General features: G+C 41.7%; 1 protein-coding gene across 3 annotated transcripts in view; it reads left to right on the forward strand.

Moving 5' to 3' along the window:
* The window catches only part of DNAJC27 (DnaJ heat shock protein family (Hsp40) member C27), a 38,022-nt gene extending 24,759 nt beyond the window's left edge, over positions 1-13,263 (forward strand). For 2 of the 3 annotated variants that reach the window (XM_015064111.3, XM_015064110.3), the window contains exons 6-7: positions 2,220-2,380; positions 5,397-5,901. In XM_015064111.3, coding sequence (XP_014919597.2) covers positions 2,220-2,380; positions 5,397-5,529 — 294 coding nt within the window. In that variant the 3' untranslated portion in view covers positions 5,530-5,901. Of the gene's footprint in view, positions 1-2,219; positions 2,381-5,396; positions 5,902-13,048 lie in introns of those variants that run through there. The other variant, XM_053201155.1, reaches the window with a different exon arrangement.
* Positions 13,264-13,795: the final 532 nt, after the last annotated feature.

The raw sequence follows: 13,795 nt of genomic DNA on the forward strand, positions 1-13,795 counted from the left end.
ATAAGGTTGATGTTGGCTTGCCACACTCTGTATCCCATTTAGCACATGGTCCTGTGTGAGTTTGTACCTATTCATGTGCAGTAACGATGCTTAATCATTTGAATAGTATTTTATCATTCTGGCGAAGTTTACGTGTTTCATCTCATTTGAGACTCTTGCTGTATGATGGGTATTGTTCTCATTTCCGATGTGATAGTATCTAAGAGTAGTAAAGTGACTTCTTCAAGGACTATAAATAATGACTGTTGAAAATTAAATTTCTTTCAGCACTTCAAAGGCGATGGTCCATTCTCTCCTGGCCTGTGTTGAATCGCATGAGACGTTAGCACCCACTTTTACTCTTATTCTTTTGTACATAATGTGTTGTGTTTTTTTCCCCATCCAGCCACTTTCAAGAGTTCATCTTTGGCTTTTAGCATGTGGACCATGTGCCTGGGTGTGGTTCTCTTTATATTTGCCCTGCGTGGTGTTTCTTGAGTCTCTCAGATTGCTAGGCAGGTGTTTTTCACCACTATTTGTTCAGAAGTTTTTTGGCTCAGGGTGTCCGGGTGGCTCAGTCGGTTGGGCATCAGATTTCGGCTCGGGTCATGATCTCGCGGTTTGTGAGTTTGAGCCCCGTGTCGGGCTCTGTGCTGACAGCTCAGTGCCTGGAGCCTGCTTCAGATTCTGTGTCTCCTTCTCTCTCTGCTCCTCCCCTGCTCATGTTCTCTCTCCCTTTCAAAAATAAAGACTAAAAAAAAAAATTTAAAAAGTTTTTTGGCTCTATTTCTACTCTTTTCCTTCTGGGACTCCAGTTACATGTGTATCAGACCATTTGATTTTGTCCCACCGTCCTTGAGGCTATGTTTATTTTTCTTCCCTTTTTCTCTCTTTTTCAGATTGCGTAGTCTCTATGGTGACAGTGCACAGAGTATGAGATATGAGCAGGATCAAAAAATAGTTTTCACTTCAGACAACAAAAAAAATAGGCAAAGAATCTGAACAATTTACAGAAAAAGCAATAAGCATATGAAAAGACACTCCACTTCACTTACAATTAAAGAAATGCAAATTAAAACTGTGTGACACATGTAGGTTTGGCAGAAGGGAAGCTGTATGATAATGTCCCATAGTGACAAGGGTGTAGAGAAATAACACTGTCAGACACTGTGATGGGAGTGTAAACGGCACCGTTTTTTCGTATGAAAATTGTCAAAATCAAAAATTAAAATGCCCGTACACTGTTATTTAGTACTTCCGCTTTTAGGAATTTGTTTTAAAGCAGTATCTCCACAAGTGTGTGGAGATACACACTCACACACACACACACACACACAAAGTATTCACTAAAACACTGTGTGCAGTAGCAAAACCTGGAAACAATAGCCTTGTCTAAGAAAATAGGGAGTTGGTTAAATAAATTAAGATATAGTCACACAGTGGAATACTGAACAGTCATTAAAAAGGAAGAAAGTGTCTAGAGGCAGCTGGAGAAAGGGCCCAAGGTCTATTTTTATGTGAAAAAATGCAAGGAGCTAAGCAGTATGTTTAATCTGCTCTCTTTTATGTAAAAATTTAGTGTGTAGATGGAGGTACTGGTATTCTGATAGAAAATTTTTCTGGAAAGATACTCAAAAAAAATATTAACAATGGTTACTTCAAGGAGAAGAACTTGAGGGACAGAGAGACATAGTTTTCATTTTACACTTTCATTTACCATTTGAATTTTTCTAACGGTATTCATCTACTACTTTTTTTTTTAACATTTATTCTTTTTTGAGAGACAGAGACAGAGCGGGGAGGGGATAGAGAGAGGGAGACACAGAATCTGAAGCAGGCTTCAGGCTCTGAGCTGTCAGCACAGAGCCCGACGCGGGGCTCGAACTCACAGACTGTGAGATCATGACCTGAGCCGAAGTCAGACGCTCAACCGACTGAGCCACTCAGGCGCCCCTCATCTACTACTTTGTAACTTCAAGTATGGTTATTTGAGAATAGGATTATGAGCCATTTAAATTTTATTCCTTACACTTTTGTGTTCTTAAAAAAAATACACAAGCACACGCACACACATATAAACATACACAGTAGGATGAAAGAAAAAAAATCTTCCAAACTATATTTGCTTTATGGTGAATTTTAAGAGTTATTGGAATGTATTAAAATTCTTTAAGTTATGCTTAAAAGGAATTCCTGTTTTCACAAAGTCAGTTCTATTCTGGGATGATCTCTTTTTGCAGACCTTTTACGTATCCATAGTTGATTTATGTGAAAATGGCGGGAAACGTCCTATCACGAATAGCAGCGCTAGTTTCACCAAAGAACAAGCAGACACCATTCGCAGAATTCGAAACAGTAAGGACAGTTGGGACATGTTGGGAGTCAAACCTGGGGCCTCAAGGTAAGCAATGCTCTAGGATATTAGTGCTGAGTGCTATCAGTTGTCAATATTATAGGTCCGGTATATCTTCTTGTAATTGGCTAGAAATATGAAGTTTGTAGAAATGTATTAGATTGTGTTATAACTCTTCTTCACTGAATTAACTGAGTACCAGAGAAACAAAATAGAGGGCACAGTTGCCTGATGAGGGAACTTTGTGGTGTATTGCATAAAAACTTTCTGAAACAGCATGCTCTGATTTTGTCTGTGTTGAAAAAGAGCCTACAAGCAAATGTAACCTTTAAAAAAAATACCTTACAAAATCATAGAGCTTTAGAAGAGGAAAAGAACTGGGGCGCCTGGGTGGCTCAGTCGGTTGAGCGTCTGACTTCAGCTCGGGTCATGATCTCACAGTCTGTGAGTTCGAGCCCCGCGTCGGGCTCTGTGCTGACAGCTCAGAGCCCGGGGCCTGTTTCAGATTCTGTGTCTCCCTCTCTCTCTGCCCCTCCCCCGTTCATGCTCTGTCTCTCTCTGTCTCAAAAATAAATAAATGTTAAAAAAAATTTTTTTTAAAAAAGAGGAAAAGAACGTTAGCAGCTTATCCAAACATTTCATTTTATAGGTGAGAAAACTGGGATTCGTGAGACTAAACACATGTTCAAGGACCCTAGGCTGATTCTGTCTCTTTTCTACTGCACTTAAAATACTGCTAGGTCCTCATCTGTGTGTGAATTTATGTTAAATGGTTTTATTTTTAGCCAAAAGAAATATTTGGGAGGAAGAGAAATACAATCACTTTTCTTTGTTGCTTGTGTAAAAATAAATCCTTGTTCAGTATGGTTATATAACTTTTAACAATATAACGCTTCTGTTACTGCACATATTATAATTTTTATTGGAATTATAAGGGTTCTCGGATCTTTTTATTTTATACCATAACTTTTCTCCCCATCCTTCTCCCTTTCTACTTTTTCATCTTTATTCCCACAAAAGAAAACTACATGTTGAAATGCCTTCTTGGCACCAATAGCATTAAGTTTCTCTTTTCCATTTTGGTCTCATAGCATATCTTCGAGTCTAGATGGCAAGAGGGGAGGGGGAGAGGAAGACAGTAACTGGTCACCGTGACTTGCCAGGCATTACTGAGGAGGCTTTAAGCACCTGAACAATTCAGATGGTCTCATGTTTGTAGCTCAATTAATTGTGCCTTTTAAATGTCCTTTTGGATTTCCATAGTCTCCTTCTAAAGTCTTCCGTTTTACCTCCAAGAGATACTGGCTCTAAAATTAAGAAACTCTACTTGTTAGTTAACTTAGAACGGGAAGGAAAAATAAAATTTGGGTTCCTTACTTATTTACTATGTTAATTGGAATCTACCAAAATTTATAGGACCTCCTTAAGTTCTATACTGTTAATCAATATAAACATGTACTTTTCTTATCTTTGCTCTGGGTCTATCAAACAAATTTTATATGGCAGTGAGCACATTTCAGAGAACCTATAAGCAGTTTTTAAAGGTATAAAGAGTTTTATTGTCTGTTCAGTGATGTGTTTACTATTCTTGAACTTTAAGAAAATTTTCATTTTCAGTAGAATTAATATGTTACTTTGTTAGCTGATATCAAAAGTAAAAAAGCCCCGTGCATGTTTTAAAACAAGAAAATTGGGGACTCGTCTGAGAGCAGAAAGCGAAAAAAGCCTTACAATACATGCCCCCAGCCCGAACTGTTAAGGTGACCCTGTGGCCTCCGTCTTTCCAGGTAGACACACGAATTTGCCGTCACCTGCAAGATAATCAAAGACCGTCTCTAATTCAGAGAGCCAAATAGAAATCCTTCTGATAAAAAAGGAAGGGGAAAAATTAGGGCATTTGGGAAAGCACCACATCCAGGCTTGTAGGATAATTGGAGCCCTGAATGACACAAGGAAGGTGGGAAATAAAACCATCTGGTAAGGACAGAGCTAAACCTGGCCAGAGGAGGCGCTGGGCACTTAGAAGCGTCTGGAGCCTGACACCAGAGGAGGCTGAAGAGCGGGGCGAGGGGCATGTGGTCTCCAGGCTCCTCCCCAGCCGGTCCCTGCTTCTTGAAGAGCTCCGAAGCCTAAAGAGCCCTCCTGGAGCTTTCCTGGCCTTTGCGGACACATTCTGTGCTGCTCCTTTCCTCTCTGGATTATGTTCACTTCTCTCTCTCTGTAGCTCTCAGGTACCCCTCTGCAGCGTCCCTTTCTTGGTCAATGGTGTGACCATCTTCCCTGAGCCTGAGTTCCTGTGACCCTGGAACTCCTTTCAGCCCATTTCCTAACATTTTCTCCACCCGTACATCCAGCTCATCATCTGCTTCTGCCAACTCATAATGTTATCTCTCGTCTTCGCTTGTTTGTCTCCACAAACACCTTGATCCAGACTCTTGGGACTTGTGCTTGGGTTATTGTGACAACCTCCTACCTGTCTCCCAAGTTCAAAAAACAGCTTTCTTAGCACCCTTTTGTCACGAAACACCTACTGATGTCATTGTTCATCAAATCCACTTTTTTGTTGTTTTAGTTCCAAGGCCCTTCTCCTACTGACCCCTGCTTCCTGACCAACTTTGTTTTTGTTACCTCCCAGCGGTGTCCTCATGGAACTTCATGCCGTGGCCCTGCTGTTCCTAGTCTTTGCCAGCTCTCTCCCAGTTGCTGTGTCTTTCCCCACCTTCCTTCAGAACCCTGTTCGAGAGGCCTTCCCCAATCGCCCCACACCCTCATCGTGAGTGCCTGCTGGGTACTGCGGACCTTTTCATCGGATCTTTCTTTTACCAAGGGCTTTCTTGGTGTTTCCATACTCACTTCACCCTGTGTTTCTTTTTCTACTTTTATGTAACGTATTACTTATTTGTATATTGTTGGTCTCCTAGTCCTTTAGTCCCCCTTTTGAGAAGAGGTGGTCATTATTTGGGAGATACTTTCTGCAAGAGTTATTATGGAACCCCTGACAGCCCAGCTGCAGGGGGCGGGGGCTGGCCTGTGGCTGACACAGAGCTTTGCTGCTCTCTCGTAGGGATGAAGTCAACAAAGCCTATCGGAAACTCGCTGTGCTGCTTCACCCTGACAAGTGCGTGGCGCCTGGTAGTGAAGATGCCTTCAAAGCAGTTGTGAATGCCCGGACAGCCCTCCTGAAAAACATCAAATAGGAAGTAAGAGACAAAGACAAGTGTGGGCCTCACGTACAAACTGACTCTCCCTAGACGGGAAATAACCAACATGGATTTTTTTTCTCCACAAAATCCTACTGCTTTTTTCACCCGTGTTGTCATTTGTAAATTAGAAATCGAGGTGCCTGTTACCATTTCGCAGACATTTTTCAGAGTGGTGAAGAGAACCGAGCACCCCTTGTACACTGTAGTTCATTTCATATTTCCAGGTAATCTGAATTTTTTCCCTTTCATTTGTAAGCTCTGTAATTGTAGCATCCCATATGCACTTCACTCAGGAAAGTCCGTGAGGTTTCTGGAGGGAGGAAGGAGGACAGGACAACCCTTACACTTTTTCTTTTTTTTTTTTTTTTTTTTAAATTCATCAGAGAAGGAAACAACAAAAACAAGGAAACAATATCAAAAACCCGCAAAGTTTGGTGGAACCTCACAAGCGAGTCGTTCCTTTTACAAGTTCCTTAGGTGGTATTTGAACCATCATCGTTCAATCGATAATTAATGAACTCTTGACAGCCCTTTGGAAGTTTGTGAGTTGAGGTGTTACAGTTCTGAGTTGAGCAGCCCTTTCAGCACCTGCAGTCTGGTCCCCTTCTCCAGCCACCAGGGGGAGGGACGAGCTCGTCCTGAGAGAGAAAGGGCCGTGGCAGCCACGAGTTCTGGCTACACCGGCTGCTCCTGGGCTTGGCCCGGATCTGAGGCCTTTCTTTAGCCATGGACTTGGGCACTGGTAGTGGTAGGGAGTATCGTGCACCTAGGAATCAGGAATCTGACCCCAAACAGAAGTGCTTGCAGGTCACACTAGAGCTTGTGCACATATCCCCAAAGGGCAAGGCCAGAGGCAAGGCCAAAGGACAAGCCCACCCTGCCGGGGCTTGTCTGATGCCCGGCGGCAGAGAAGCCCCCCTATGAGGCTTATGCCTTTTCTTGTTTCTGCATTGTCTGCCCCAGATAGGCAGGAAAGGCAGGGTAGTCCCCCACGAGCCGTGCCTCGTCCTCACTTCCTCATCTACATTACCTCCCCTTCTTCCTCTTCTCTTCCTCTTATTTATTTATTTATTTTTAATATACCATATCTGTCATTTTTCTCTTCTTGAATCCCTGGCTTTTGGCCACTGCCTCCTCCAGCCTCCCTTACAAGCCTTGACCTTACAGCCCTCCCCAGCAAGTCCTGGTTGACCAGAGACAAGTATGGGTCCTTGGGGTGGTGGTGGAGGGAGAGATCTGAAGGCCTGAGTGGAAAGAATCTCTAATTTTTGCTTTGGCTCCATATTTCTGAATAGTGATAATTTTAAACTACAGATTATGAAAACTAGTTTCACATAGAGAAACACATTCTCTTGCCATAGTCTCCTCCTCAGTATCCAAGGAATGGATGAAGATCAAGTATATCGAGACTGACCATTCTTCCAGAGCTTACCGAACTAGTCTCACTGTTTGACCCATATTATCATCAATCTCGGTACGTTACTCATATTGTTAGTTGTGACCACCCTGCACTAATTGGGGCTTTAGGGTACATAAAATTTTACTGTCTGTGAATTTTAAACAACTATCCCATATTGATCACCAAACAGCATTCATCTTCTGCCTAAGAAGAAAAGCCAGTTTGGTTTAACTCAAGCCCTTTGCAGTCTTCTGGATTCTTCTCTCCAAAGCAGCTTCACTTTGTGCGGCTGCAGTAGGGCTGCATTGAGCTTGTTGTCTGGAAACCAGAGCATTGTTTTCTAGTATGACTTTTCATCTTGGTGATATTGAAAACGCTTCTTTTTTTTACGAATTGAGTTCGATATATGATTTCCTGGGGATTTTGCTCTGGACTTTTAATTTTAAATAGCTTCCAGGACTACAGAATTCCAACCCAAAATTTTTGCAAATTTAAATTTTGCTTAAGGCCTTCATCATGCCTAAAGTAATTAAATGTAGATGTATTCCTGCAACAGAATTAGAGTCATGTAAACGAGGGATTGTGCATGGTAGTGTCAGCCGACATTGACGTGACAGCTCAGAGTATGTGGCCCTGTGGAAAGCCTGTGCCGGGTTCATCACTGTTACTGAAGACCAGACTGGTCACCTCATTCAACTACGTTGTGCAGATGAGCAGAGAGGTCTTGTGCTTCCATTCCTATATGAGTGACTTGTTGGAATTTAGCCTGATTTTGGTTCTTACGTCTTGGAACTCAGTTCCCAATACCTTCATTATTCATGTGAAGGGTGGCCGTGAATGACTTCATTTATGTAAAAGAAAGAAGAGAAGAAAGTTAAATTTCAGGGTCCTAGAATTGGTCCGAGTGCCATAATCCTCGAGTAGAATATTAAGGGATAATAAAGCATGATTTGCAGTGCAAAGGTTTTCAATACAAACTTCATACAAAACTTCGTAGACCTCTGTGCATTAATTTAAATTCTTGGTATAAACGTGTACTTTATGGTTCAACTTGATTAAAGTCCTTCAGCCTTGTTAATCCTTCATTCAGGATTTCAAAATACATCGGTGAGAGTAACAAGTAGCAGAATCATTCCATCGGCTAAAAAAATTTGATGGAGAATTTCGTTTTTCAGAAAAGAATGAAAAGTTTCAAACAGCTCTTATTAAAGAAAAGCCATTATCTCCACGTCTGAGTCACCAAGAATTAACAGTTTTAAAGCTTGTTAGAAATCCCTTGAGGCCTTTCCAACTAATTGCCCATCCTACCTAAGCACTTTAACATACACCCTCCTGTGTCCCCCTCCTTTTCCCTTTGTGGCTTCTTTTGAATTGATGTTCTCAGCTGTCAACACTTTTTTTACTCCAGCTCATCATTTCATTTCTTCACACAGATGTGTCCTTGGCTCTGTTAGCCTGTTAGCTTAAAAGTCCAGGCCTAGAGTATTGTGCTGCTACCCGGGATAAATTGCTGTAATTCTATAGGTTGCACACTATTCTTTAAGGCTTACATTTACCTCAGGAAACTTACCCTAGTATGTGCTCATGCATTGAATTCTCAACTGGTAAATAATTTCTTTATATCCATGAATAAGCCAGTACCTAGTTCACTGTTAGTTAAAAGAGCCATGGATAAGGCAGCTGAGTTTCTGAAAGAAAGCCAGAGTACGTAAGCAGCCCCCAGGAGCCCTGAATCAGTAGCGCAGTAGCTGCTCCCCAGAGAACAGTGACCCGGGGGGGGGGGGGGGGGGGAGGGAGGTATTTCAGTCCCAAATTAGAAAGGGTGGAGCCGTGTGCAGATTGCCTCTGACAGTGACAGTGACAGTGCCCTTCTCAAAAGTAATTTCTGTAGGCGCTGGAATGTCACTCCCTTCTCCGCTGCACTCCCATCTAGCTCACTCTCAGTCTGCCAACGTTTTTGTAAAACTTTGGAAAATGAGTTTAGCTGCGAAATATAGCTACCCACCTTCCCTTGCAAGTTTTGCAAAGTGAAGAAAGGTTCACACTTCTCATATTTGGTACTTAGCACAACTGTAAGACAGTAATGTTTGCACATTGGTTTTTCCATTAAACATTTCTAGCAAAAACACAAAGTTTAAATTTGTGATGTGGGTAAGTTAGATTGTGTCTAACAAGCAGTGCAATATTAAGCCGTGCCAAAAAGGCTCTGTTGGTGAAATGACTTGTTGGCAGGTCGGACGGCGTGGGTTAGTGCCCTGCGTTGATTTCCCACGGGGCGATCGTCCCCTCTGACTGTGAATGCAGAGTCTCTAAAGAAACCCTTTGCTCTTACGAGGTAATTTACATATTTGCTTTCTGTCGAAATAACTGAAAATGTTAGATCCAACAGTTGTTTATGTCTTGTATAGAGAGTGTCATATGTATTTAAGTTGTGTATTTTTATAAAATAAAGCCAAAAATCAAACATCGGTCCGTGGGCTGCACTTACTTGTTGAGACACTGGTCTTTCCTGTCTAACGTACTAGCCTAGAAGCAGTCCAGTCCCTCACCAACTGAGACCTTAGAGCAGACATCCTTCCTGAGTTTCCAGTTGGTAAATGGAGGAAATTTTATTCATCAGTCCGTCAGGCAGTTCTAACCTTGTTAAGTTATGGTAAAAGTGTTCGGATCTCTTAAAGATCACGTTTGCCTTTTTCATTCAGATGAAACTGTTATCCTATTTTAATAACTGGTCCCTGGAAGCAAGAATCCTTAAGTAATAGACTGTTGTGAACCCAGAATTTGAAAGGGGAAGCCTGGTAGGGCCAACCTGGTAGGGCCAAGCGGTGTATCTCTGGAGCTTTCAAACGAGAGCTGTAATTTTCATTGTGAACAATGTATGCTCTCACCTGAGAATGGCCGCCACTGTTTGGGGGGAACTGCTCTGCCCTACATACTGCTCGCATGCTCGAAAGGGGAGCTACCAGATTCTCCAGTGAACCACCCTTGCTCCCTAGCCAGTCCATGGGATGGGAATGTCACCCCAGCTGAACCGACTGGCACCCTTCTCTCAGTTCTAATTGGAGCTAGGAAAGCAAACTTCCTCTCAGGAGAGGAACGTAAGATAGGAGGAGTCCTGCTGATGCCAGCGACCGTGATTCCAACGTCATGGAGAAAATTTTGAAAGGATGAAGCAGACGTCCTTTTTAAAAATGTTTTATTTTTGAGAGAGTACAAGCAGGGGAAGGGGAGAGAGAGAGGGGGACGGAGGATCCGAAGCAGGCTCCACTCTGACAGCAGTGAGCCCCATGTGGGGCTTGAACCCACAAACCATGAAATTGGGACCTGAGCCAGAGTCTGAAGCTCAACTGACTGAGCCACCCAGGCGCCCCCATAAAGCTGACATTCTTAAAGACACAGAGGCCTGGTCCCCGAAGTGTCCTGGGCTGGTTGTCCTTCAAACCCATATGCCACCCCAGAATGCGTCCCACAAATCTCCAACCACTGCATTCTGCTTAGGCTAGTTGGAGTTTGCTTTCTGTTAATTGAAACTAAAAGAATATTAGAAGATAGTAGACTTCAAGGATTCTAAGCAAGGATGAGAAAGCTATGGTCTGTAGACTGTACATTTGGTAGGTGTATTACAACATTTATATATTATAATATATCCAAATTACTTGATGTTTCTCAACTGGAGCCTTTGGCTATGTCTTAAACCAATAGTAGCCAGTTGTAAACTTAAAAGAAAAATTAGGTTTATTCAATTTGTTTCAGGGTCAATTTAAGAAGCAAAATTTTATCTATCAGGGGCACTTGTAATTTCTTAAATTTCCTTAAATTTTAAAGTATTCACTTGCCATGCATGTATTAAGCACCTGCTATGTGTCAGGCCCTGTTCTAGGCACTGAGTACATAACTGAGCTCAGAACCAACAAAACTCCCTGCGCTATGGCACTTAGTGCTCTAGTGTGCTGTGTGTGTGTGTGAAGTTTTGAAGAAAGGTTCTTTTTTTTCTATAGGCTTATTTGCTATAGGTTTATTTCTAAAGAGGCAAGTTTGTACTTTTTCAGAAGTCTTCAAGATATGCAGCTTCTGATTGCTTCTATATACTGAAGATCATGTAGGTTGTTTAAAGCCGTATTAAGGTTTTTTGGAGAACTTAATCATTATCATACAAAGTTCAGTTTTTCATATTGGACTGGAGGAAATAGTTCCAGACTTAAGGAGGTTCTTTATATATGTTTTAGGTCTATAATTAATGTATTCTTTCAAAGCAGTTGATAAGGTTGTATTTATTTGGAGGGAAAATATCTAGGATTTAAGTTGTTTTAGTTAAAATAATGTGTACCTCTAACATCCAGTTAAAATTTTGATCAGTTGACTGTTGTAAAGGATGCTATGACTTCAAGAAAATTATTCTCCCTGCATCCAAAACAGTTGGTTGTTAGTGATCATTATAAAATCAACAGAGGCAGCCCGTGACAGCATTTTACCAAGGCAAGAGAAAGTAAAAGTCTTCTATGATCCAGAGAAATTAAGATGTGAGGTGCCTACATGCCTCAGATATCGGAATGTGAACATTCGGCTAGTTTCAGAGTATGAGAGAAAACAAAAGGTTAATAAAGTAAATACTAAAGAGAGAAGGCATCTCAGTGGTTCCAAAGGAAAATAAAATGAAAGAAACTATCTCCGTTCTGAGTAGCGAAGGAGCAAGTAGAAAAGCCCCAAGTCAGTGTTTGTCCGATTTTTTTTATGGACAGAACCCTATATTCCTTTTTTTGTTTTTTGTTTTTTAGGTATGGTAGCTTTTTAAAAAAATTTATTATTATTTTTTAAATTTACATTCAAGTTAGTTAGCATCTAGTGCAACAATGATTTCAGGAGTAGATTCCTTGATGCCCCTTACCCATTTAGCCCATCCCCCCTCCTACAACTCCTCCAGTAACCCTCTGTTTGTTCTCCATATTTGCGAGTCTCTTATGTTTTGTCCCCCTCCCTGGTTTTATATTATTTTTGCTTCCCTTCCCTTATGTTCATCTGTTTTGTCTGTTAAAGTCCTCCTATGAGTGAAGTCATATGATTTTTGTCTTTCTCTGACTGACTAATTTCACTTAGCATAACACCCTCCAGTTCCATCCACGTAGTTGCAAATGGCAAGATTTCATTCTTTTTGATTGCAGAGTAATACTCCATTGTATGTATATACCACATCTTCTTTATCCATTCATCCATCGATGGACATTTGGGCTCTTTCCATACTTTGGCTATTGTTGATAGTGCTTCTATAAACACTGGGATGCATGTGTCCCTTCAAAACAGCACACCTGTATCCCGTGGATAAATGCCTAGTAGTGCAATTGCTGGGTCGTAGGATAGTTCTATTTTTCGTTTTTTGAGGAAACTCAATACTGTTTTCCAGAGTGGCTGCACCAGTTTGCATTCCCACCAGCTGTGCAAAAGAGATCCTCTTTCTCCACATCCTTGCCAACATCTGTTGTTGCCGACAGAACCCTATCTTTCTAGTGAACTCCAACATGGGATCCCTGTATATAAAACATCTAAGAGCAATGTTTTATGAGGATAAGTTTGTAAGTTGACAGTTTTAACATCAGTCCTTATGAAAGCAACCAATCAGGCAGTTCTGCCTCCCAAGGCAGATGGCAGGGTTTCCACCAGAAGATGAATCCCCATGCCCTTCCCTCCTGCTCACAAACGCTGGCTGGGGGAGCACCTCACCCAAGAGGGTGATCAGCCTCCAGGAAACACTGTTACAAGCTGCTGTCAGGCAGTCTGTACAGCTGGCAGGCTGGTCAGGGACTCTGATGACCTTTTAGACCTAAGGGAAAGCACCATGGCTTTGTGTAGCGAGGCAAAGAGCTGAGCTGCAAGTCCTAAGAAATGAACAAGACTTCTAGGGGCTGCGGCTCCCAAAAGAAGAGGAAGAAAGAAAGGCCAGATAAGAAGAGGCAGAAGGCTGGGGTCCTGGGAAGGATAGTTGGAAAGACCCTAGATACTAAAAATTATTAGATATCAGGGAATATTAGAAAGATAGCCACAGAGAAGTGCTGGTAACAAAGACAACCAAAGGACTTTTAAGAAGACGGTATGTTTTATTATGTGATCACCATTTTACAGATGAGAAAACTGACGCTCAGAGAGGTTAAGTGACTTGCTCCAGGCCACACAGGAAGCTATTCAAATCTGCTTGCCCAGCTTCAGAACCCAGGCTCCCAATCTATGCTATCAGCCTCAGGATCAAAATTTTAAAATATTCTGCTTTACACTCGTAAGTAATATTGTACCCTCTTGTACCATGTTGCTTAAATGAAATAAATAGGTTGTATTTTTTTAAAGACCATGAAGGTACAATTTTCCTTGTAATGACACAAGTTTATATCCTACATGTGTGCACAGGAATGAAGGAAACTTCTTTCTGAGGGTGTGCAAGCCAAGAGGGAGTTAGCATGGCAACTTAAGTAAACAGTGTGTTAAAATGTGGAATATAGGGGTGCCTGGGTGCCTTAGTCAGTTAAGTATCCGACTCGGCTCAGATCATGATCTCGCAGTTCGTGAGTTCGAGCCCTGCATCAGGCTCTATGCTGACCGTGTGGAGCCCACTTCAGATCCTCTGTTCTCCTCTCTCTCTGTCCTTCCCCTGCTCGCGCTTGCGCTCTCAACAATAAATAAAATTAAAAAAAAGAAACCCAGAGTCCAAAAAGAATAAAACAAAACAAAATGAAAGAAGGACTACAGTACATTTGGATATATTTATTAACAAGTGTTTTTTTTTTCCATGAGATTTTGAACAAACCCATGCAGAAACTCTGATGCCTCTCAACAGCTTGAAAATCACGTCCTAAGGGACATCCACCCAAGTCAGCA

This window comes from Acinonyx jubatus, chromosome A3, assembly GCF_027475565.1.
Source record: "Acinonyx jubatus isolate Ajub_Pintada_27869175 chromosome A3, VMU_Ajub_asm_v1.0, whole genome shotgun sequence".
Classification (NCBI taxonomy): Eukaryota; Metazoa; Chordata; class Mammalia; order Carnivora; family Felidae; genus Acinonyx; species Acinonyx jubatus.